This window comes from Mytilus californianus, unplaced genomic scaffold (assembly GCF_021869535.1).
Source record: "Mytilus californianus isolate M0D057914Y unplaced genomic scaffold, xbMytCali1.0.p SCAF_8, whole genome shotgun sequence".
NCBI lineage: Eukaryota > Metazoa > Mollusca > Bivalvia > Mytilida > Mytilidae > Mytilus > Mytilus californianus.
Genome location: NW_026262734.1, coordinates 74,704,218 through 74,726,581, shown reverse-complemented (window position 1 = coordinate 74,726,581; position 22,364 = coordinate 74,704,218). Strand labels below are relative to the sequence as shown.

Here is a 22,364-nt window from a genome sequence, read left to right as displayed (position 1 = left end):
GATGAATCAGGTGTAGAAAAATATGAAATAATTTTACATGCAGGTGAAAATGAATTCTTGAGAATTTTTTTAAATTCTGCATTCACTGCTTGATAAAAGACCTAAAAGCACTAGTGGCCTTAGGTTTATAAAGATAGCAAAAAAAAGTAAACGGTCATGACACATATTCAAATTCATTTCTGAATATTATAATGAAAGTACTTCAGTTAACTGTGTATGTAGAATTTTGAGCAGTGTTAGAAAGTGGGGGAAATTCTAAAAAGGCTATCATTATCACAATGGGCCAGGAAATACTACCGTGCCCCCTTGACAAGAACATGAGAGCGAGTTGTTTATCAAACCGAATACGGAATAACCCTTTCCGATTCCGGAATGATACAGATACCAGACTGTGAACTAGCAACCCTTATTTAATATTGAAATTATGTATATAACACAGCATTTTAAACCAATCTTACACAACTTTCCTATGGTCTGTTGTAATCGTCGTTAGTTTAAACAGTTTTTATTAATGAAAAAATATAACAATGTAGTAGTACAATGTTACATGAAATTCAAATATGTTGTACTCGTCGTTTGTTATAATTGGAGGGAAATGATATGGAAATTTTGTTCTTATTTCAGTTCGTTTAAATTTATTGTTACTATTTACAAAACCTTTTCTTTTTTGTGAATTTATAACTATTAGCGTCCTTGCTAAAGCGGTACAAACTCAAAAGATCAAGTTTTCAGTGTTTGCAAGTGAGATTTCTCACTGTGATCGCTCGACAAGGGTTTAAAAATGCTTTAATATAGGTAATCCTTTTCAATTTATCAATCAGGAAGTTGAATAGTACTATTTAAAGCTCCTCAAATTTTGGGACTTCACAAACAAAAGTCATATGTCAATATAGACTTTATTTAGAAAGTTGGGTGATGTTACTTCCTTTTTTGTTTTCTTTAACGACTTCTGTTTGAACGAGGCTAAGTGACTTAATGCTACTTTAAAGAATTCAATTGTATTAGAAATCAACAATTTTCGATTGGGTAAGTAATTTCGGCAGTAGTTTTGTGCATTCTTTTATTTTTTACTTATTTCGTTTACATTTTTTATTTGACGGGTTTATTAGAAGTATAACAATGAAATATCAAAACTCAAATGGATTGTAGAAAGGTGAGAGGTTTTTTTACTCCGTGTTGAAGGCCTCATTGTGACTTTGAGATGAAGAACAGCAATAAAAGCGCTGTTCCTTTGCTTTTTGTGTGTTTTTTTGCTGTGCATGTACTGATTTTGTGACATGGATGGATACCCATATCCTTTGTTTTTCTATTTATTTTTATTTTTTATTTTATTTCAAACCAGGTCATACCAATAATAATCTACTAATGTTAGGAAATCATAGTTTCACTCTATGGCTATACGTTTGATTGGTTTAAAGTTCGTTTAGTGTTAAGACCTTCGAAATAGAATAAGAATACCGTCGGTTATTGAGTTTGAAACTTTCTATTACTTTTTGTGTTTTCTTTAAACATGTTAAACATAGCTTGTTGCGTGTGTTGGTACGAGACTAAATGTCTGAACGCTGCATAATTATGATATATCAACTTGATCCAATAGTAAAAACTTAACGCTAGGTTGTGCTATTTCTGTGTAGATTTGAGTACTTAATGTTTAATTTCTTTTTCTTTCTTCTGTTCTGATCCTTTGCTGATGGTAAAAACCTCTACATTAACCTGATCTTATCGTCGTTTAAACGATTGATACTTGTCTTGCATGCTGATCCGAGGTAAAACGGGTATTTTATTTATGTTTAATATCATTTTTGTTTAGGGCTTTGGTTTTGGCATCGTAAGAGTAATACTAACAAAAATATGCAAATAATGCAATTGTCTGTTGCAAAGCGAAAAGTTCTGTCCCTGTTTGGTGTTTCCTCATTTTCCAGCGGCTGTCTAAACTTCCCGCCTTTCATTCCTACCTTGCAGAACTTGCTCACAGTATTAGCTGCTAATTTGTTCTTGTCCTGAAAATGCACGAAATACTGGGTAATGGACGTTTAGGAAGCAACAATCAACATCGGCAATCATAATGTATAATGCGTGATGCATTCAAACATACGGGTTCTCTTTTATCATCTAGCGGAGTGTTTTAAGACATAATTTTCTCTGGGCTAAACTACGTCATAACATTTATGACCAGTATAGCTGTGATTCAAAATCTATTTACGCAGACTGTTTCAGTTGCCCTCTTCATAATTACTTTGTTTTAATTGTTAATGTTTTAAAAACGTCTTGATGAGACCAAGTGTTTGTCCGTTTAATTGTAGTCGTCCTATTATCTTGAAAACTTGTCGTACAACAAACAATAGAAATTGTAGGAAGACTTCCCCCACTCTATTCGCAATATTAATATTTGGAGTGTTCCTATTCATTCAAAGACATAATATGTATTTTTTTTATCTATTCCTCGATGTTGTTGTAAGGTGTGAGCTCTTTGCTTCATCGTCAAAGATATTGGAGGAAAATCATGGTTGAGAACAGCAATTAAGCGCTGGATGCAAACTCACATACTATTTTAGAATGGATTGACTTATGATGATTAACAATGTCAATTGCAATTGCATTGTGGTTAATGTCTGACCTATGACCGCACATTCGTTTTTCTTCTGTCTTTCGTTTCATCAACCCGAAATGAGAAACTTTATAGCAAACCAATCACCATTTTTGTAAATTTTTTAATTTAATATTCAAAGTTAAGAATGGTATCTTGGAACATTGTAAGTATAATTTTTATTTGTCGCTTATATAATATGAATGTTGCTTAAATTTAAATATTGTATGTTTGTAAATATTTGGAATTTACAACAAAATGATTTGATTTAATTTTGATTTGTAGACGTGTAGTTTCTTAGGGAAAGATGCAAATGGGATTTTCCATATAAATAACAAGTGTTGTTATGTATACTACCCGAACAGTAGAAACGGTGATTCCAGATAGAAGATAGTGAAAACCATCAGTCTTTTAAAAAAAAAAGGGTTCGTCTTTCTAGTTCAGTCAGAATCAAAAACGGCCTCTTATTACTATGTTTTTATCAAACTCTAGATCAAAATTAGTTTCTTTTTTTACAAAAAAAATCTCAATGGATCATTTGTTAAAAGTTTAGTGCAGATATAGATGTAGTTTAAGAATAATAGAAATTGTGATTTCCTTAGAAAGCCAAGTGCATTAATACCGCCATTCTTGATGTATAATCTGAACGAAATTGAGAGTCAGCCAATTATCATTCCATTAAAGTTTCAAAATAGTTACAGAGTAGAAGAAATTTCAAAATTGACTAATTAGAAGTAATAGTTCTCTCTGTCGGTCATGTTTTGATGAGGTGATAAGTTTTCAACCTTAAAAAACGATTCTTGCTAATTTTAGTCCACATTTGGTATGCAGTTTGTGTGAAAATTATAATCTGTAAAGTTTAAGTCACGACTAACGAACGAAGCCGAGTGATACATGTATATACTATAAATTTCATTGAATTGTTGAACAAGGTGAACTCTTATAGTATAATGCATTCAATGGTTATTAAAGCACTGCTACTTTCGTGTGTCCGAAGCGCTAATCTGGATTTATCTATATGAGGTCTGGAACGCTCAAACCCAAACATTTAAATGCCAAGTAGGTAAAAGACCTCACACATTTAAATGCAAAAGTAGGTATAAGACCTCAAACATTTAAATGCTAAGGAGGTATATAAAACCTCAAACATTTGAATGCCAAGGAGGTATAAGACCTCGAACATTTGAATGTCAGGGAGTTATAAGACCTCAAACATTTGAATGCCAAGGAGGTGTATAAGACCCCAAACATTTGAATGCTAAAGTAGGTATAAGACCTCAAACATTTAAATGCCAAGGGGGTATATGACCTCAAACATTTAAATGCCAAGGAGGTATAAGACCTCAAACATTTGAATGCCAAGGAGGTATAAGACCACAAAAGTTTGAATGCTAAGTAGGTATAAAACATCAAACATTTGAATACTAAGTAGGTATAAGACCTCAAACATTTAAATGCCAAGGAGGTGTATAAGACCTCAAACATTTGAATGCCAAGGAGGTATAAGACCTCAAACATGTGAATGCCAAGGAGGTGTATAAGACCTCAAACATTTGAATGCCAAGGAGGTATAAGACCTCAAACATGTGAATGTCAAGGAAGCATAAAACATCAAACATCTAAATGCCAAGGAGGTATAAGACCTCAAACATTTGAATGCCAAGGAAGAATAATACCTCAAACATTTGAATGCTAAGGAGGTATAAGACCTCAAACATTTGAATGCCAAGGAGGTATATAAAACCCCAAACATTTGAATGCTAAGGAGGTATAAGACATCACACATTTGAATGCTAAGTAGGTATAAGACCTCAAACATTTGAATGTCAAGGAGGTATATAAAACCTCAAACATTTGAATACCAAGGAGGTATAAGACCTCGAACATTTGAATGTCAGGGAGTTATAAGACCTCAAACATTTGAATGCCAAGGAGGTATATAAGACCTCAAACATTTGAATGCCCAGGAGGTATGAGACCTCAAACATTTGAATGTCAGGGAGTTATAAGACCTTAAAAATTTTAATGCCAAGGAGGTATATAAAAAGGTATGAGACCTCAAACACTAAATCGAGTTACGGATAATAAAGATAGACAAATATCTTAACTTCTTTGTTTGATTGAAATTTTCATATTTTTTCAGGTGGATATCAAAATAAAGAATGTCAGACAATTTTTCGAATTTATCCGCAATAACAGTGCTGAAAAAAATAATTTCAATAGAGGATTTTTAAGGGTCAGATAATATTAAGAAACTACAGAGTCTCAACAGACTTAGACAGGGCCAATAACTATGGCTGACTGCAGCTGCGTTCGTAAGTAAATCACATTACAAATTCAATAAGACGATGTACCTGAAAGAAAAGAACCAATTGAATGCGTATGCAAATTTGTCGCTGGATATATACTTGTCCCACAAAACTGTTGATAAACATAATCTGAATGCATATATGTGTATGTAATGTGCGAATCCTAAAATGTCATTTTTACTATATCCGTGATGAATTTCTGATGTAGAATGATAAATAAACAGACGACAAATTCAAGATTTTAAATAAAATAAGAAATAATATATAATGTGTACTGTTTTTATAAATTCATGATATAGGTATGAGATGCGGACGGGTTTTCATCGCGCCTATAGCCATCCAGGTGCAAAATTGATACACAAATAGATAAATATTAAGAATAGTTCACGAACAGAGCGTGCAAGAAATTTAAAAGTAGCAATTAAGTTTCATTTGCAGAAAAATGTACCTTTTAACATAATTATTAATGTTGTTTAACTTAAAACAGGTTTTGTTATTCAGCTTGTTGATATTAAATCAAATTCCACTATGCTGTTTTCGTTATGCGATTCATGTTTACTGTCGAATAATGATACTAGACTTTCATTTCCACTGTAGGGCGATTCGTTTCTATTGCATATGCGATGCATTTTCACAGAAGGAAATTAATTAATTTTCATTATATAAAGTCTTAATTCAGCCGACTCTCTAACAAAATTTATGAAGTCAGAAGGATTGAATATATATGCATACTTAGTGAGTGAAAGTCTGAGGCAATATATCAATAAATTCCTTAAACATGGTATTTATTGCTAATATGTTCAATTCTATTTTTTCAAATAATTTGTCCTGATCTATATGTAGGATAAAATTTATTCTTTCCTATGACCCGTCATTATTAAATACATATATCTTGGACAGTTAAGCCAATCCACGTCACCGGAAAAGCAAAGTTTCTGTTTCGGTCTAAATCTACATCGCATACTAATAAATTAAACGTCATTAGAGCTAATTTCCTAATGCTTGTAGTTAAAAGGTGTGGTTGGCCTTGATTGTGTAAATGTTGCCTAAGCATCGTAATTAAGATTGAGCAAACGTTTATACAAACAAAGCAAGCAAGCCAACCAAACCTTTAAACTACAAGCGTTAGGAAAATAGCTCTAATGGATGCATTTGAGATAACAAAGAGCATTCACAAAACGATCTTCATTTCACGATTGAATGAGTGGAAACGTTTTCATCTTGCACAAACAATTGACGCTTGGATGACTGGATAATTGATATTTATCATGCCATTGTGTATACATCTTATACAGTAAAGAAAGTTCGAGCAACAGTCGAGTCACCTTAAATATGCTTGAATTTCTTATAAGTCGGTGTTACAAATAAGCCAATACGCAATTGTGAGAATACAAAGAAATGTTGAAAACAGTTTATTTTTACATGTTTAAATGGTTCTATACCACGGGGTATAACCGCCGTACAGTTGATTCCGGACGTTAATCGCTACATCGCGAAGCAATGTTGGTAGATATACCGTTCTTAAATTTACACCAAAGACTAATTGACTAACTGTTCAGTTAAGTATTCAATGTTTATGAAAACAAAGTTTACTGCTCCTGGCAGCATTGTATATCATTTATATTACATGAACACCATGTAACTATTTTAAATAGACATTTCTGTGAATTACTTGTAAACATGGCGAAACAAACACTATGTGTAACTCAAACTTGATTAAACTACAAATAGAGCATAGTTGGTTGGCTCTTTCACTAAATGCGACCGTGTATTTTGTGCTTTGTTGTTGTTAAAATACATAATACGAATGAGAAACCCGTTGTTTTAATTTTATTTGAAGACATTTACTTGAAAAACTGACCTCAGAATTTTGACACTGTACGATTCATTCTCTTTGTAGTTTGTTTTCTTTCTTTAGTACCGTTCGTTGTACATTCTTGTACTGTTCGTTGTGCAAATGCCTGTAAATACGGTAGAAATATGTACGACACGGCGTGACAAATGTTCAAAGCTTTTTTAAGCGAGTTATAAAACTTTTCAAAGAAAATTCGTCGTAGATAAACGTTATATTCATGGATGTTCTGCTCCAGTAAATTTTCAGATCCATGACAAGCAAATAGCAAACTCACCAACAATATTTGAATATTCATGATATGAACGTGGTTATACCCGTGTATATTCAAGTAAGCATCTACGACTAGCTTGCATTTCAAATTGTAAATATCATCAATATTAAAGTCATTTAAAAACTATTTTCAGTTGTTGTATGTCGAATAATCATATAAAACGACAATGAAAATTCATCGCACTACCAAGAATTCCACATCAGAAATGATTGCACTTACAGTGATAATTCATCGCATCTATAATTAAAATGAATCGCATTCAGTAATCAATATTATGGATTCTGCTGCTTAAATAACACTTTTTTGGACTTTAATCCTGTTTTATACATTAAAAAGTTATATTCTAATGAAATTCTGTCAAAACATACATTCAAATCTATTATTTTGTATTTTCAAAAAGTAAACAAACGCAGTTTTTCCCATCATCCTTAATTCTACAATAGACATACTCGCATACAACAGTGAAAATGAACTAACTGGATTCGCACTTTATATACACTGGGTATGATGTTTGCTTATATTCTGTGCTACTTTTCATTCATTCCTAAAGGATAAAAATCACGGTACAGAACCTGAACTATTTTAATGTCAACAATAAACTAAATCATGGCACTAAATTTTTATTGAATTCAAATTATATACATTAGCTTTTTCAACAATTAATAACAGATATGTACGACAACAATAGTACGTAATAAATGATAACAGGTTGTAATTGGCAGTAGCATTTTCTGTGTTTACATTGCCATGGTTTTCATTCAGAATCACTTATTAATAATCAAATCATTACCAACTGCACCAAAATAATGACAAAAACACTACAATAAACAGTTTTCATAATGACGACGATGCTTCCTTTGAAACAAAGGACCAATTTTAATTACAATTTGCATATACTTACATACTCTTCCCCCTTATAACTAACCCACTCATCGTAAGCTTAAAACACAATTATATTTGATCTATCTGTTACAGACTTACATGACCTTGATTTGAAATATAACAAAGAGAATGATGCAACGTTCGTAACAACGAAGGCAGTTGAAACCATTACAAAATCAGTAATTGAAAGAATCACAACAACAATTATTGGCAAACCTGGAATTGGTAAAACCTCCACAATAATCCATGTTGCTCTGAAAATGAGGAAAAATAATGGTTACAGAGTTATTCTGTGTCATAGTCCATCTGATATTGAAGCACATTTTAGGGCAAACAAAACTCAATTATTTATCCTTGATGATGTACAATGTATGTGGAAGATACACAATTAATCAATCCGCTGTAGAAGAATGGATGAAACATGAACAAACCATTTTGCGTATCTTAAGTACAAGAAAAGTGAAGCTGCTTATTTCATGCCGATTGCAAATTTATCACGAGAAACAATTTCAGCTACTCAAATTTTTCACTGAGAACTTCTATAATCTTTCTTCAGAGGAATTCTGTCTTTCAGCTGAAATACGACTTAAAGTTGCAAAGAAATATTTACCGGTTAATGCTGTAAAACTGATAGATAACAATTATCTTATGAAATTTGGCATATTTCCTTTGATGTGCTCATTGTATAAGAATAATCCGAACATAAAAGTTAGTGAGTATTTTGAAAATCCATACAATTTTTATTTGAATGATATCGAAATACTTAAAAAACAAAGCGATAAACGCAAATTATGTGCTTTACTTTTGTACGTCTTACACAATGGTTTCTTGAGTGAGTCAAAGATAAGTACAACCAGTAGATCCTACTATGAAAATATTTTTGATGAAATTGGTCTAAATCGGGGCACTCCAGTTTGTGACATTGTGGAACAATTGGACACACTTGACCATACCTATCTAATAATAATCAAGTCAATTCTATGGAACGCCATAGCTGTCTTATGTGTCTTTTTTATTGCTTTTCTATTATACGAAGGTGTTTTTCTATTATACGATGGTGGTTTTCTATTATACGAAGGTACTTTTCTATTATACGAAGGTGCTTTTCTATTATACGATGGTGGTTTTCTATTATACGAAGGTGCTTTTCTATTATACGAAGGTAGTTTTCTATTATACGAAGGTGCTTTTCTATTATACGATGGTGGTTTTCTATTATACGAAGGTGGTTTTCTATTATACGAAGGTGCTTTTCTTTTATACGATGGTGGTTTTCTATTATACGAAGGTGGTTTTCTATTATACGAAGATGCTTTTCTATTATACGATGGTGCTTTTCTATTATACGATGGTGCTTTTCTATTATACGATGGTGCTTTTTTATTATAATAAGGTGATTTTTTATTATGTGATGGTGGTTTCCGTGATTAACCGGAAGCGTGGCGTGTATTTGAATGTCATAGCTGTCTTATGTGTCTTTTTTATTGCTTTTCTATTATACGAAGGTGCTTTTCTATTATACGATGGTGGTTTTCTATTATACGAATGTGCTTTTCTATTATACGAAGGTGCTTTTCTATTATACGATGGTGGTTTTCTATTATACGAAGGTGCTTTTCTATTATACGAAGGTAGTTTTCTATTATACGAAGGTGCTTTTCTATTATACGATGGTGGTTTTCTATTATACGAAGGTGGTTTTCTATTATACGAAGGTGCTTTTCTTTTATACGATGGTGGTTTTCTATTATACGAAGGTGGTTTTCTATTATACGATGGTGCTTTTCTATTATACGATGGTGCTTTTTTTATTATAATAAGGTGCTTTTTTATTATGTGATGGTGGTTTCCGTGATTAACCGGAAGCGTGGCGTGTATTTGAATGTCACCGAACCAACATGGCGGCCATGGCTGTGAATACTAAAATGTTAAACGTTTTACAGAAATTAAACTTGCAGCAAGCATTTCTAAACTTTGAGAGAGAGAAAATCACTCCAGACATTGTATGTAGGCTTTCGACACATGAAATTGAAATATTAGGTGTATCTAGTAGGGCAGATATGATGAAGTTAAGAACTGAATGTGTAAAATATGGAACGTCTGCCCCTAATAAAATAAACTCTGAATGCGGCCCTCCGAAATTTGATATTCCAAAGTCTGTTCTTGAAAATGGATTTAAAATATCCGACATTTCTAAATTGTTGTCCGTGTCTGAAAGCACCATTTACCGAAGAATGTCACAGTTTGGATTAAGCAAAATGAATTTTACACAAATTGATGACAGTGATTTAGACTTGACACTTGGACAAATAATGAAAGAGTTTCCATTGTGTGGCGAAACACTATTGCAACAGATGCTTCTATTAAAAGGCATAAGAGTACAGAGATGGAGACTAGGGAGTGTATGCATCGATTAGATACCGCCGGTGTACAGGCGAGACGTACTGGTAGGCTTAATAGGCGTGTTTACAATGTAATTGGTCCAAATCACCTCTGGCACATAGATACAAATCATAAACTTGTCCGGTGGAGATTTGTTATTGTAGGTGGCATTGACGGGTTTAGTCGATTGATAACATTTTTAAAATGTACCGACAACAACACATCAAGAACAGTTTTGGATTGTTTCTTCTCCGGTGATGCAAAGTATGGGATACCCAATAAAGTTAGGTCTGACAAAGGATTGGAAAATGTTTCTGTGGCAAACTACATGTTGATTCAAAAAGGCCCAACAGTATGGTAACGGGAAAAAGCACTCATAATCAACGGATTGAGAGACTATGGAGAGATGTGTATGAAGGTGCGCTTAGTTACTTTTACAACTTATTTTATTTCATGGAAGATGAAGGTTATCTAGACCCACTAAAACTGACAAACTTAGCTGCTCTCCACTTTGTTTTCATGGACGAACTAAACAGGAAGCTTCAATTTTTGGCAGAGGCATGGGCTGGTCATAGACTACGCACTGTTAATTCATCTCCATTGAGCTTGTGGACTTCAGGTCAACTTCAAAATGCCGTAGGAATTACCGAAGGAGAAGCAAATTTGCAAGATTTTGGAATTGAAGGCTATGTGGATCAAAATGATGTAGAAGAGGGCGAGAGACTAATATTTGGACCCCTTGCACGCATGATAAGTGATCAATGCAGGCTGGATTCAACTCGACAATTGATAAGAAGCAATACTAACTTTGAAATAGATTATTATCTTGAATGTTTGGAAGTCATTGAAAGAAATAACTAAACTGGTTATTAAAACTTATTTGTAATTTACTAAATTTCCTTCATATCTTGAACGTAAATGAATAACTGCATAACTTCTTTATATACTTAATCTTATAAAACCCCATGACTTTTCAACAACTTCAAGCTTTACAGTGGTATATTGGTTATATGTAACTGTATTATTTTGTGTAGAGGTAGTACATGTACAATGTACAGATCTGTATATCCTCTTACTATTTTAGTATTTATTATAAACAAATTTTCTAACTTATATGGACGCTGAGTTGGCAATTGTATTGTGCAAGTCTTTTTGCTGCGCGTCTTTCGAATCTTGATAGGAAGTCGAGTAGATTGAGGGGCAAGGTTAGTGTACCCATAAACATGGTTCAACCCCACCACTCTGCCAAGTTTTGACAGAGTGCCTGTACCAAGTCGGGACTTCTCTCTACCTTCTGTACATTTTCCTTTTTGTGTTGTCGCTGTATGTCTCTATTTTTGATGTTTTATATCGAATTATTGCCATTCCTTGTTTTATCTTTATTTTTTATATATAAAGGTTGGCTACATGGTTCAGCTAAATGAAATTCTTCGGTAATGCTTTAAATGAAAACTTATGTAACTGTGACTTTTACATGCATTTAAAGAATTTGGCCGATAATGAACAAATATTTAAATGTTTGTGTTTGAACTGAAAATCATTAATTGTGTCCTGAATATTAAGTCATTGGTCTTACAATTTGCCAAATTAAAAAGTACTTGAACCAGAGACATATAATACTAGAGATAAGCAACTTTGTGAAATCTCGAGAAATATCGCAGCCACATGCTTTGATAAGAATATAACATGTATAAGAGTCATATATAGAGAAAGAAAGTAGTTAAGTTTTCAGAAATATTCCTTAATTTTTCAAAAACTTAACAAGATATCTAAATATACCGATCACAGAAGTTGTAAAAGAAGTATCAAAAATCAACACATGCCCTCAATACTTTGTTATTTAGTAAGTTTCAAAATATTGTCATGATAATATGAAAACTTCATTTTGTCATAAAATGTTCCAGACCGAAATCTCTTCAATTTTCTATTGTATAATATTCAGAGTTTCCAATCTCTTGTTTTATATGTCTCCACTTCAACTAACTATAATCGGTTCGGTTTAGACAGGTTTTACTGTGTCACAAGTATTGCGGGAGTACACAAGTCCATTGATTTTAAAAAAAATGTGTCGGCAAGCTTTAGCGAACAGGTACTTTTCGAAACTGTCCGAGGTACTAGTATGTAGCTGAATGTACTTATTTTTACTATTAGACTTGGGTTAAAACCATTTTTGATGTAATGAAATCAATGCTAATATTTGCGAAAATGCTTTCCAGTGAATAAATTTGGCTATATAGGAGTATCACCTATCTTGAACTTGAGCTAAATTTCATTTCAAGGCATCTTCTACCGTTCACCCACTAAGAACAGTCTCCAACTTGTGTGGTGATGCTCATCTATAACGCAGAGGTGTTTATCTAATTTAAAAGTTTTTTTTAGTAGTATCACTGTTGAGGGCCAAATGCGAGAAATTTTCTAAGAGGGTCTGGGGGGCATGTCCCCCCCCAGATACCTTTTTTAAAACTTAGAGTCATGGTATGAAGATATCAAACACAGAAAATTCAAATTAAATAGATTTTTTTCTACTGAAATTCCTCCAGTCAGGTTTACTAAAATAAATAAACTGTTATCATAGAGATATGTCTCCCTTATTGGTAATTTTTATAATGCATATGTTGAAATTAAAATAGCAACACTTTAACATGCAAGTTTTGCAAATATTCAAAGTCAATGAACCATGGCTGAAGGTACATGGCTAAACAATCTCCATGGAAATGAGATGTGCCAATGCTAATACCAAATACCATTGACTTATCATAATTTCCTTTAAACAAAATTAAACACAAACTAATACATGTAAACTAAGCAAAATTTCAAAGTCAATAAACCATAACTGAGGGAGCAAGGTCAAATAATCTTTGTGGTAATGAGGTGAACAAATGTTATGACAACTGCATACCAAATATCATTGACCTACCACTAGTGGTTCCCGATAAACCAACCTAATCACAAACTAATGCATGAAAACTAAGCAAAAGTTTAAGTCAATAGACCATGACTGAGGGGCGGGGCCAAATAATCTCCATGGAAATGACATATGCCAATGCTTATACAACTGCATATCAATTGTCATTAACTTACCACTAGTGGTTCCCCATAAACTCACCTAATCACAAACAAATACATTGAAATTAAGCAAAAAATTCAAAGTCAATAGACCATGAATGAGGGGCGGGGCCAAATAATCTCATTCCATACGCCAAAAATACTGGACCTACTGCTTAAAGTATCTGTGATAAAGACTTCACCACCAAAACTTAACCTTGTTCACTGATCCATGAAATGAGGTTGAGGTCAAGTGAAAACTGTCTGACTGGCATGAGGACCTTACAAGGTACGCACATACCAAATAAAGTTATCCTATTACTCATAATAAGAGAGAAATTAACATTACAAAAAATCATAACTTTTTTTCAAGCAGTCACTGAACCATGAAAATTGGGTTAAGAACATAGGCCATGTGACAGACGGAAACTAAGTATCATTGAGCATCTATATACAAAGTATGAACAATCCAGGTCTTCCACCTAAAATATAAAGCTTTTAATAAGTTAGCTAACGCCGCCCGATCACTATCCATATGTTGAGCTTTCTGTGAAAAGTCGCAGGCTCCATAAAAACTAAACAAAAAATTCAGTCAATAGACAATGACTGAGGGGACGGGCCAAATAATCTCCATGGAAATAAGATATGCCAATGCTTATACAACTCCTTACCAAGTATCATTAACTTACCACTATTGGTTCCCCAATAATTGACCTAATCACAAACTAATACATGATTCTTAGGAATAATTTCAGAGTCAATAGACCATAACTGAGGGGGCATGGCCAATAATCTCCATGGTAATGAGATATGTCAATACTAATACAACTGCATACCAAATATCTTTAACTTATCACTAGGGCTTCACCATAAACTAGACCTAATCACAAACTAATACATTGTTGACGCCGCCGGAAACAGCATACCTATGTCTCGCTTTATGACTCCATTAAGCGGTACAAAATCTACTTAAAAAATGTTGAACTAACTATTTCATTTTAAAGACTTAATTGATTTTCTTGATTTTTTTTTTTTCGTATTTCATTAGCAATTGGTCCGTCCCTTTTTCAAATAAACTCCACACTTCCGGTTAATCACGGGAACCACCATCACATAATAAAAAAGCACCTTATTATAATAAAAAAGCACCATCGTATAATAGAAAAGCACCTTCGTATAATACAAAAGCACCATCGTATAATACAAAAGCACCATCGTATAATAGAAAAGCACCTTCGTATAATAGAAAACCACCATCGTATAATAGAAAAGCACCTTCGTATAATAGAAAACCACCTTAGTATAATAGAAAAGCACCTTCGTATAATAGAAAACCACCATCGTATAATAGAAAAGCACCTTCGTATAATATAAAACCACCCTCGTATAATAGAAAAGCACCTTCGTATAATAGAAAACCTCCTTCGTATAATAGAAAACCACCATCGTATAATAGAAAAGCATCTTCGTATAATAGAAAAGCAATAAAAAAGACACATAAGACAGCTATGGCGTTCCATACAATTCTCTTCAATGAACGTTTTGATGAAAGTCTACTCCCGTATTCACGACCGCCTTTTTGATGTAATATGCTTTTATTTTGGAACAAAAGTACAAGCCACATTTATCCGTTACGTATCAAGTGCGGTATTGTGTGAGAGGACACAACTAGAAAGTATAAGGGAAGACCACGAGGAATTTCAGATTATGATTACAAACGATAATGAACACGCATATATGATGAGAATTATGAAAGATATTAGGAACGGGGAAATTTCCTCCGTAGTCAGCAACCATCAAATGAAATTTCCGAAATTTAGAAAAATTTTGGTTGCTTACATGCAAAAAGGTTTTTACCTGTTGCCAATGTTTGATATATATTACAACACTTTTTGTCATGATCTGATCGACAGAGAAGGAAATTCAATTGCATCATTGGCCTGTTCAAAAGGATACGTTGAAATTACTGAATATATTATCAATGCTATACACAATGTCCATTTATCAATGTTCCATAAAAATCTTATAATGCATACAGCATGTCGCAGTGGAAGTATAGGTATTGTTCAGGTTTTACTTGAGAAAGGAATAAATGTTAATTCGTTGGATATTTACGGCCAAACACCAATTCTAATAAGTAGTGCTAAAGGACATGGCCATATTGTACATTTACTGATTAAAAACGGCGGCAATATAGGACTACAAAATGATGATGGGATGACACCTCTTTTATGCGCAAGTAAAAAAGGACATAATTCAGTTGTTAAAATGTTACTCGATAACAAAGCAGATATCAACGAAAAAGATAATCAAGGCAAATCGCCATTAATCTGGACAAGTAAAGAAGGGTATGACAAGACAATAGAATTGCTAATAGAACATGGAGCTAATATCAACATAAGTGATCGGAACAGTAAGAGTCCTTTGATGTGGGCATGCCAATGGGCACCTTATTCAACTGTTATGCTACTTATTGAAAAAGGAACAGATATAAATCAAGAAGATTCCAATGGTTGGACGCCAATCATATATACATGTCAATGGCGTAATAATAGTTTTATAGTGAAATTCCTTATTCAGAATGGCGCTGATATTAGAAAACCAGATAATGCAGGGAGAACACCACTTATGTGGGCGGGTATCACAGGAAACAACTGTGTCATTGATAAGTTAATTGAACAAAGTTGCAATATAAACGAAAAGGACAACATAGGAAAAACAACAATATACTGGGCATGTCTAGAAGGAAAAATATCAACAATTGATTTGCTATTTAAAAAAGGTGCCGACATTAACATAACCGATAATGCAGCGACAAGTCCGATCTCGTGGGCGTTACATCACGAAGACAAACATTATTTGCGACTTCTCAGATATGACATGGAAGATAAATGTGATTAACATGGTAATGTTAACCTCCTCTAGGTCTTCGGTGTCCTAGGATCAGGGATTGAACCCTTCAACTCCAGTACACAAGTTTCCAAATTTATTTACATTGGAATCTGGGGTTTAAAATTTTAAGACTGAATTAGATGGACGGATGGATGATTTAAGTCCAAAGGTGAATTGAATGCATATTCAGGACGAGAACATGATAATGATATGAATAAAACCCTGCTTTGTGTTAGATCGATATACATTTTTAACGTGCATATTCTGATTCTTATTCGAGCCGACCAGCCTTTGATCTTACTTCTAAATGCCGCGTGCTTATCAGACGAGGATGAATAATTATTTGTAATATTTGCGGTACATGATAATTTTGATGTCATTATCAGTATGGACAAAAAAAAGTAAAAAGTTTGAATGGCTTCTGGAATGTTACTATTACAACGATTACAGATAAACGCTCAAACCCTAAATTAGATTGCGGGAATTTCATTCTGGCCATATTCCCGCAATCTAATTTAGGGTTTGACCGTTTATGACGATTGATTGATAACGTTTAATGGCCTCGCCTTGCAACATCAGGTCGAGCCATTTAATTTCTGAATATATTTTCATCAGACCTATTACTATTATTATGATAACGTAACGAAATATATATACAAGTATTCTCTCTTTTCCGTTTAATTTTAAGAATGGGATGCTAAAAGAAATAAAACGAAATTGTTATTAAACAACAGAAAGAAAGAACCATTTGGACGATGCTGAAGAACAAGTGTTTAACGTGCAGTGGCAAATATTACATGCATATTGGGACGAGAACACGTTCCGATGTTAAGAATATGAACCCTGTTGTGTACTAGACACGTTTAGTCGGATTTTAACGTGCTACTTCACAAGGCAACATTCCATTAGATGACATATAACCAAAGGACACATTATTCCGAACCCGAGCAAACCAGTTCATGATTCTTACTCCCAAATACCGCGAAATAGCGGAAAAGCAGCAATTAAAAGTGTTGACGTTATGATTTGACTTTGACATGACCGGGTACCGAACCGACGATCTCCCACAATCGAGGTGAGCACGCCACCACGAGACAACGTAGTCGGTCATCCTGTTTGATGACAACTTGTTATTCTTTTAAGAGAGGCTGAATATACCAAAGGAATATTCAAATTCATAAGTGGAAGACAAACGGACAACACCATGGCAAAAATATGAAAGACGACGAAAAGACAAACAACAGTCTACAAATCACAATATGGAAAACTATAGACTGAGCAACACGAACTTGATGTGAACCCATGCACCGGAACGGGGGTGATCTCAGGTACTCGGAAAGGGTAAGCATGCAGGTCCTGCTCCACACGTGACACCCGTCTTGTTGCTCATGCAAGTACGTTTTCGATGATAAGTATTATTCTGTGATGTCACGTTCAACGAAAAAAGGACGAAATTGTCTTTACGACAATTAAAACATATCTATAGTCATCTGCAAAACAGTTATTCCATAACGGTCAACATTAATTAAATCTCTCTTATTAAGATATAGAAGTATGCCGTATAATACAAGTGTTTGAACAATTAAAAAAACTTGTAAGTGAATAAAAACAATAACCATAGACACAGAGTTCGATTTGCTCAAAAACTTACTTATTTAGACCAAAAAGATTCAATCTCCATGGTAGGGTCATACCTTTTGAAAATTAACCGATGTCTGTTGGCCATTAAAACGCAGAAACTTTAAGTCTTTGACACTTGAGATCTTCACGAATGATCATCAACTCGTGTAACCTTGAAAATACCTCAAGGTTAGATGGTTAGGTCAAAGGTCAAAGTCATTGTTCCTAAAATGCACCGAACTATGTGCAGAAATGTGGTTTCTCGATACTAAATTGAATACGACATATGAGATTGCAAACTTTCTTGGATATATGTTCAAATATAATAAGAGTAAGATCCCTATTGATTTTGAGGTCACTATGTCTAAGGTTAAGGTCGTTGTAATTAGAAATAATAACAGATTGTGTACCAATGTATATTCCGGATGCTAAATCAAATACTACATATAGGATTGCAACCTTTCTTGGAGGTATGCGCTTTGGTCACATGTAATACGTCATTTTGTCTAAGGTCTATGTAATAGTTATTTCAGCAAATTTGGTAAGACGATATTACTGTCTAGACCCGTATACTGTCCACTTGAATTAACTGCCTTATTCATAACTTATTCATACCTTGAGAAGGCTCCGGGCGATTGAGAGATACATTTGTATCCATGTAATGTTAAATATTATATATTGTCCTCTAGTCTTAATTTTTGTCGTTGGGCTACTGCCTCGTTTAATTATTTACCTTTAGCCATAAAGATCTTAAAATCAATCTTATTATATGTGACCATATATTCAAGTACGGTTGCAATCCCATATGTAGTACTAGTATTCGATTCAGTATCTGGGAACCACTTTTCTGTACATATTTCGGTACATTTTTAGTAACAATGACTTTGACTTTTGACATGGTGACCTAAACATCAATGGAGATCTTCCTCTCATTATATCGGACCATAACTCCAAGTAGTAAGGTTGCAATCCGATATACAGTACTTGAGTAAGCATCTGGAAACGAAAATGATCAACCAACATGTCAAAACTATAAACCCACCACCACTTTGTATAGTGGGGTTTCGTAACATTTAAAATATTTAGTTAATTAATTAAACTGCAAGTGTAGTTTTGAGATTAGAGAAGATCTATATAAATTTAAAACAACAATTCATTTGAAAATATTTTCACCTTTTCTGACTTTTTCTACACTCATTAGTCTAAATTGAAAGATCAATCAATGGCATGGAAAAGGCAAATATTATTCTATGAATATGTAAGATATACATCAATGTACCAGCAACCCATAGACACAAAACACCAAAGGACAACTAGATTTTCACGATATTGTATAAATAGCTTAATGTCTAGAAAAGTTAAAATCAATTTAACAGAAATTATCAAAGAACTGCTGTCAATACCAAATTCCCTAAATGAAAACAAAATGTACATTCGGATTTAACAAAGGACAATCACTGAAGAGGTATTCTGGCATGACACAGTCGCATGAACACGTGACATGCCGAAACTTGTTTTTTTATAGGTTCATTAATCTCCAAATGTAGAAAACCAAAATAACATAAAATAAAATCAGGTAAGAAAAAACACTTGTTTTAATATGATACCAATAAGAATGCACACGTTGTCTCTTTTCATTTCCACGATATTTAGCTCACCTGGGCCCACAGGGTCAAGTGAGCTTTTGTCATCACTTTGCGTCCATCGTCGTCTTTTGACTTAACATTTTTCATCTTTCTCTCTGACTTTCTCTACTGTACAGATATGAACCAAACTCAGCAGAAATGTGAGTAAGGTTGTTCTTTATAAATGTATAATAAGTCGGGCTTGAAAATAAGGTCCTTTAAATGACACATTAACATTGCCTTATAAGGCAATAACGCGCTTTAATCATAACGCCTTATAGTTTCCTAATTTATAAGTCTAAAGAGCGTAACAAAAATTAACAAAAATAAACAAATTTGCAGGCCACCTACAGCAAAAGAGTGACTAGAAAATTATTTTTCTTTTCAAATACAAAGTAAAGTTACCGTTGCCAATCATATAAATTTTTTTTTATCAGGGATGATATTTTTGTAATATGTTGCAATGGTAACGGAAAAATGTAAAAGAATTTGAATTAAGAATAAGACCTAATTTGTATCATATTTATACGGAAATCCGGACTTATATATAGTGATATAAGGTCTTAAGGCTGCCTGAAATGGTCTGTGGACTGATATGAGCTGATGTAATCTAGATGTTCATCCCTGAAATGGTCTGTGGACTGATATGAGCTGATGTAATCTAGATGCTCATCCCTGAAATGGTCTGTGGACTGATATGAGCTGATGTAATCTAGATGCTCATCCCTGAAATGGTATGTGGACTGATATGAGCTGATGTAATCTAGATGCTCATCCCTGAAATGGTATGTGGACTGATATGAGCTGATGTAATCTAGATGCTCATCCCTGAAATGGTATGTGGACTGATATGAGCTGATGTAATCTAGATGCTCATCCCTGAAATGGTCTGTGGACTGATATGAGCTGATGTAATCTAGATGCTCATCCCTGAAATGGTATGTGGACTGATATGAGCTGATGTAATCTAGATGCTCATCCCTGAAATGGTATGTGGACTGATATGAGCTGATGTAATCTAGATGCTCATCCCTGAAATGGTATGTGGACTGATATGAGCTGATGTAATCTAGATTCTCATCCCTGAAATGGTCTGTGGACTGATATGAGCTGATGTAATCTAGATGCTCATCCCTGAAATGGTATGTGGACTGATATGAGCTGATGTAATCTAGATACTCATCTGATAACACTATCATTACACTGTTTTATTTCTTAACAGTTTATAGATATAATATGCCAATTATTAAGTATTTGGGACACATAAAAGGCGAATTAAGGGTATTAATAACATTTTTAAGATGTGGACATTAACAATTCACTATTTCGACCCCTCCTTTTTCTTCCCGGTTATGCCCCCTATTAAGTCCTAAATCGTATAATGATTTAGATTTTTTTTCAAAATATTCATTTCATTCATTCAAACCTTTCACATAAACAATTTGCGATTTTATTTTATGTTAAACAGTTGATAACTTTACAGAGTTGATCTCATTAGAATACTAGTATGAATTCGCTCTAATAATTGATTTAAATTCTCGAATAAGCAAAGCTGTCACTACATACTATTGAAAATTACACAATCGCCTGATTTTAACTACGGTAAAGCATCTTTAAATAAAAATCTGTTGACTCAATTAGTCAAATGTAAATGGCATTTTTCTGGATGTTGCTGAACCAGTATTGTTGTAAAAATTTAAAAGAAAAGGACATTTTCACCTTTAAAATTATTACATTTAGAATTACTGAAAGCATCAACAAAATGGTGAATTTATTTTGAAATCATTCAAGTCAACATTAGTTTACATATGTGGAACATTATAGGGGAAGATGCATTATTGCCAGGGGCGTCTCTAGGATATTTGAAAGAGGGGGCGTAGAATCAAATCTGTCGCCGAGCGGAGCGAGGCGAAAAAAATTTTGGACCTTTTTTTTGCTAAAAAACATAAAATATGATAAATTGCTATATTCAATACAATATTAGCAGATTACGATAGTTTTTTTGTTTTTTTTTTGAAAAGGGGGCGTACGCCCATTACGCCCTCACCTGGACCCGCCCCTGATGGCAAGCAATTTCAAGTAACTAATCACATTTTTACACTTTCAAAGAAATACTTTTAGAAACTTTTACACACTAGTCAAATATTGTTGACAAAGTTGGCTATCAAAAGGGATGTTTTGTCCTTTTGTTAGTTTTATTTTGTGTGTGTTTCGAGCCAATCAGACAAGTCAGGCCTTTTTCAACTGAATTTTACAATGTTTCTTATGTTGTGCATTTACACTATTGTTCAAGACTTGTAGGGTTGAGCGCTAGTAAACATATTTACCCCCTTCCCCCACCCCACACATTCTTTAAGTGCCTGTATCAAGTCGGGAGCCAGTGATTCAGTGGTAGTCGTTGGTTATATTGTCTATCATAATTTTTTTAGTTTATAATTTTAGCCTAAACCAGAGATAGATTTTCTCATTTTATTTGTTTTAACCATTTGTTCATGCCGTTGCCTTTTATAGTTTGCTATAGAGTATGGAGTTGGCTCATTGTTGAAGATTGTATGATGGCCAATAGTAGCTAACATCTACGTCATTTGGTATTTGGTGTATAGTTGTCTTATTGGCAATTTCCCACAACTCCTTATTTTAGCTCACCTGATCCAAAGCAAGACCAGAATTACACTTAAGACGACAATGCCGAAATCGTTGGTCGACTCCTTAAAGCAATTATTGCCCCTAACTGATATTTTTTACTAATTTTTGTGTTTTTTCTTTTAATTTTGAAAACTATAATAGATAAAAAGAAGCTTTTCATAGCGTAAATGATCAGCAGGAAAATATCTACAAATATTTCAACAAAGGCAAAATTGTAAATAAACTGTTATAATAGAAGAATCATCAGATG

At 33.6% G+C, this 22,364-nt stretch overlaps 1 protein-coding gene and 3 long non-coding RNA genes across 6 annotated transcripts; 3 read left to right on the top strand and 1 right to left on the bottom strand.

Moving 5' to 3' along the window:
* Positions 1-883: 883 nt before the first annotated feature.
* LOC127711106 (uncharacterized) lies at positions 884-8,878 on the top strand. Its single transcript, XR_007986498.1, has 3 exons — positions 884-1,026; positions 4,731-4,902; positions 7,998-8,878. It is a non-coding gene; the product is annotated as an uncharacterized LOC127711106 (long non-coding RNA).
* An 8-nt stretch (positions 8,879-8,886) lies between these two features.
* Positions 8,887-9,715, top strand: LOC127711105 (uncharacterized). 3 transcript variants are annotated; one of them, XR_007986497.1, is made up of 3 exons: positions 8,887-8,940; positions 9,046-9,276; positions 9,410-9,715. It is a non-coding gene; the product is annotated as an uncharacterized LOC127711105 (long non-coding RNA). The 3 variants fall into 3 exon arrangements; XR_007986496.1 differs by having other exon boundaries at positions 9,004-9,276; positions 9,473-9,715; XR_007986495.1 differs by having other exon boundaries at positions 9,004-9,276.
* A 4,680-nt stretch (positions 9,716-14,395) lies between these two features.
* LOC127711609 (uncharacterized) lies at positions 14,396-14,849 on the bottom strand. The gene is made up of 3 exons (XR_007986809.1): positions 14,775-14,849; positions 14,544-14,690; positions 14,396-14,501 (listed from the first exon to the last, which is right to left on the bottom strand). It is a non-coding gene; the product is annotated as an uncharacterized LOC127711609 (long non-coding RNA).
* Positions 14,850-14,882: 33 nt separating this feature from the next.
* On the top strand, positions 14,883-16,476 carry LOC127711608 (ankyrin repeat domain-containing protein 50-like). The gene has a single exon (XM_052217705.1). It carries the CDS (start codon positions 15,039-15,041, stop codon positions 16,230-16,232), a length of 1,194 nt encoding a protein of 397 aa, XP_052073665.1. The 5' UTR covers positions 14,883-15,038; the 3' UTR covers positions 16,233-16,476.
* The last annotated feature ends 5,888 nt before the right edge of the window (positions 16,477-22,364 follow it).

What these genes read in the sequence shown, in the direction of transcription:
- LOC127711608 (XM_052217705.1), top strand. Translation starts at nt 15,039, where the DNA reads ATGATTACAAACGATAATGAACACGCATATATGATGAGAATTATGAAA.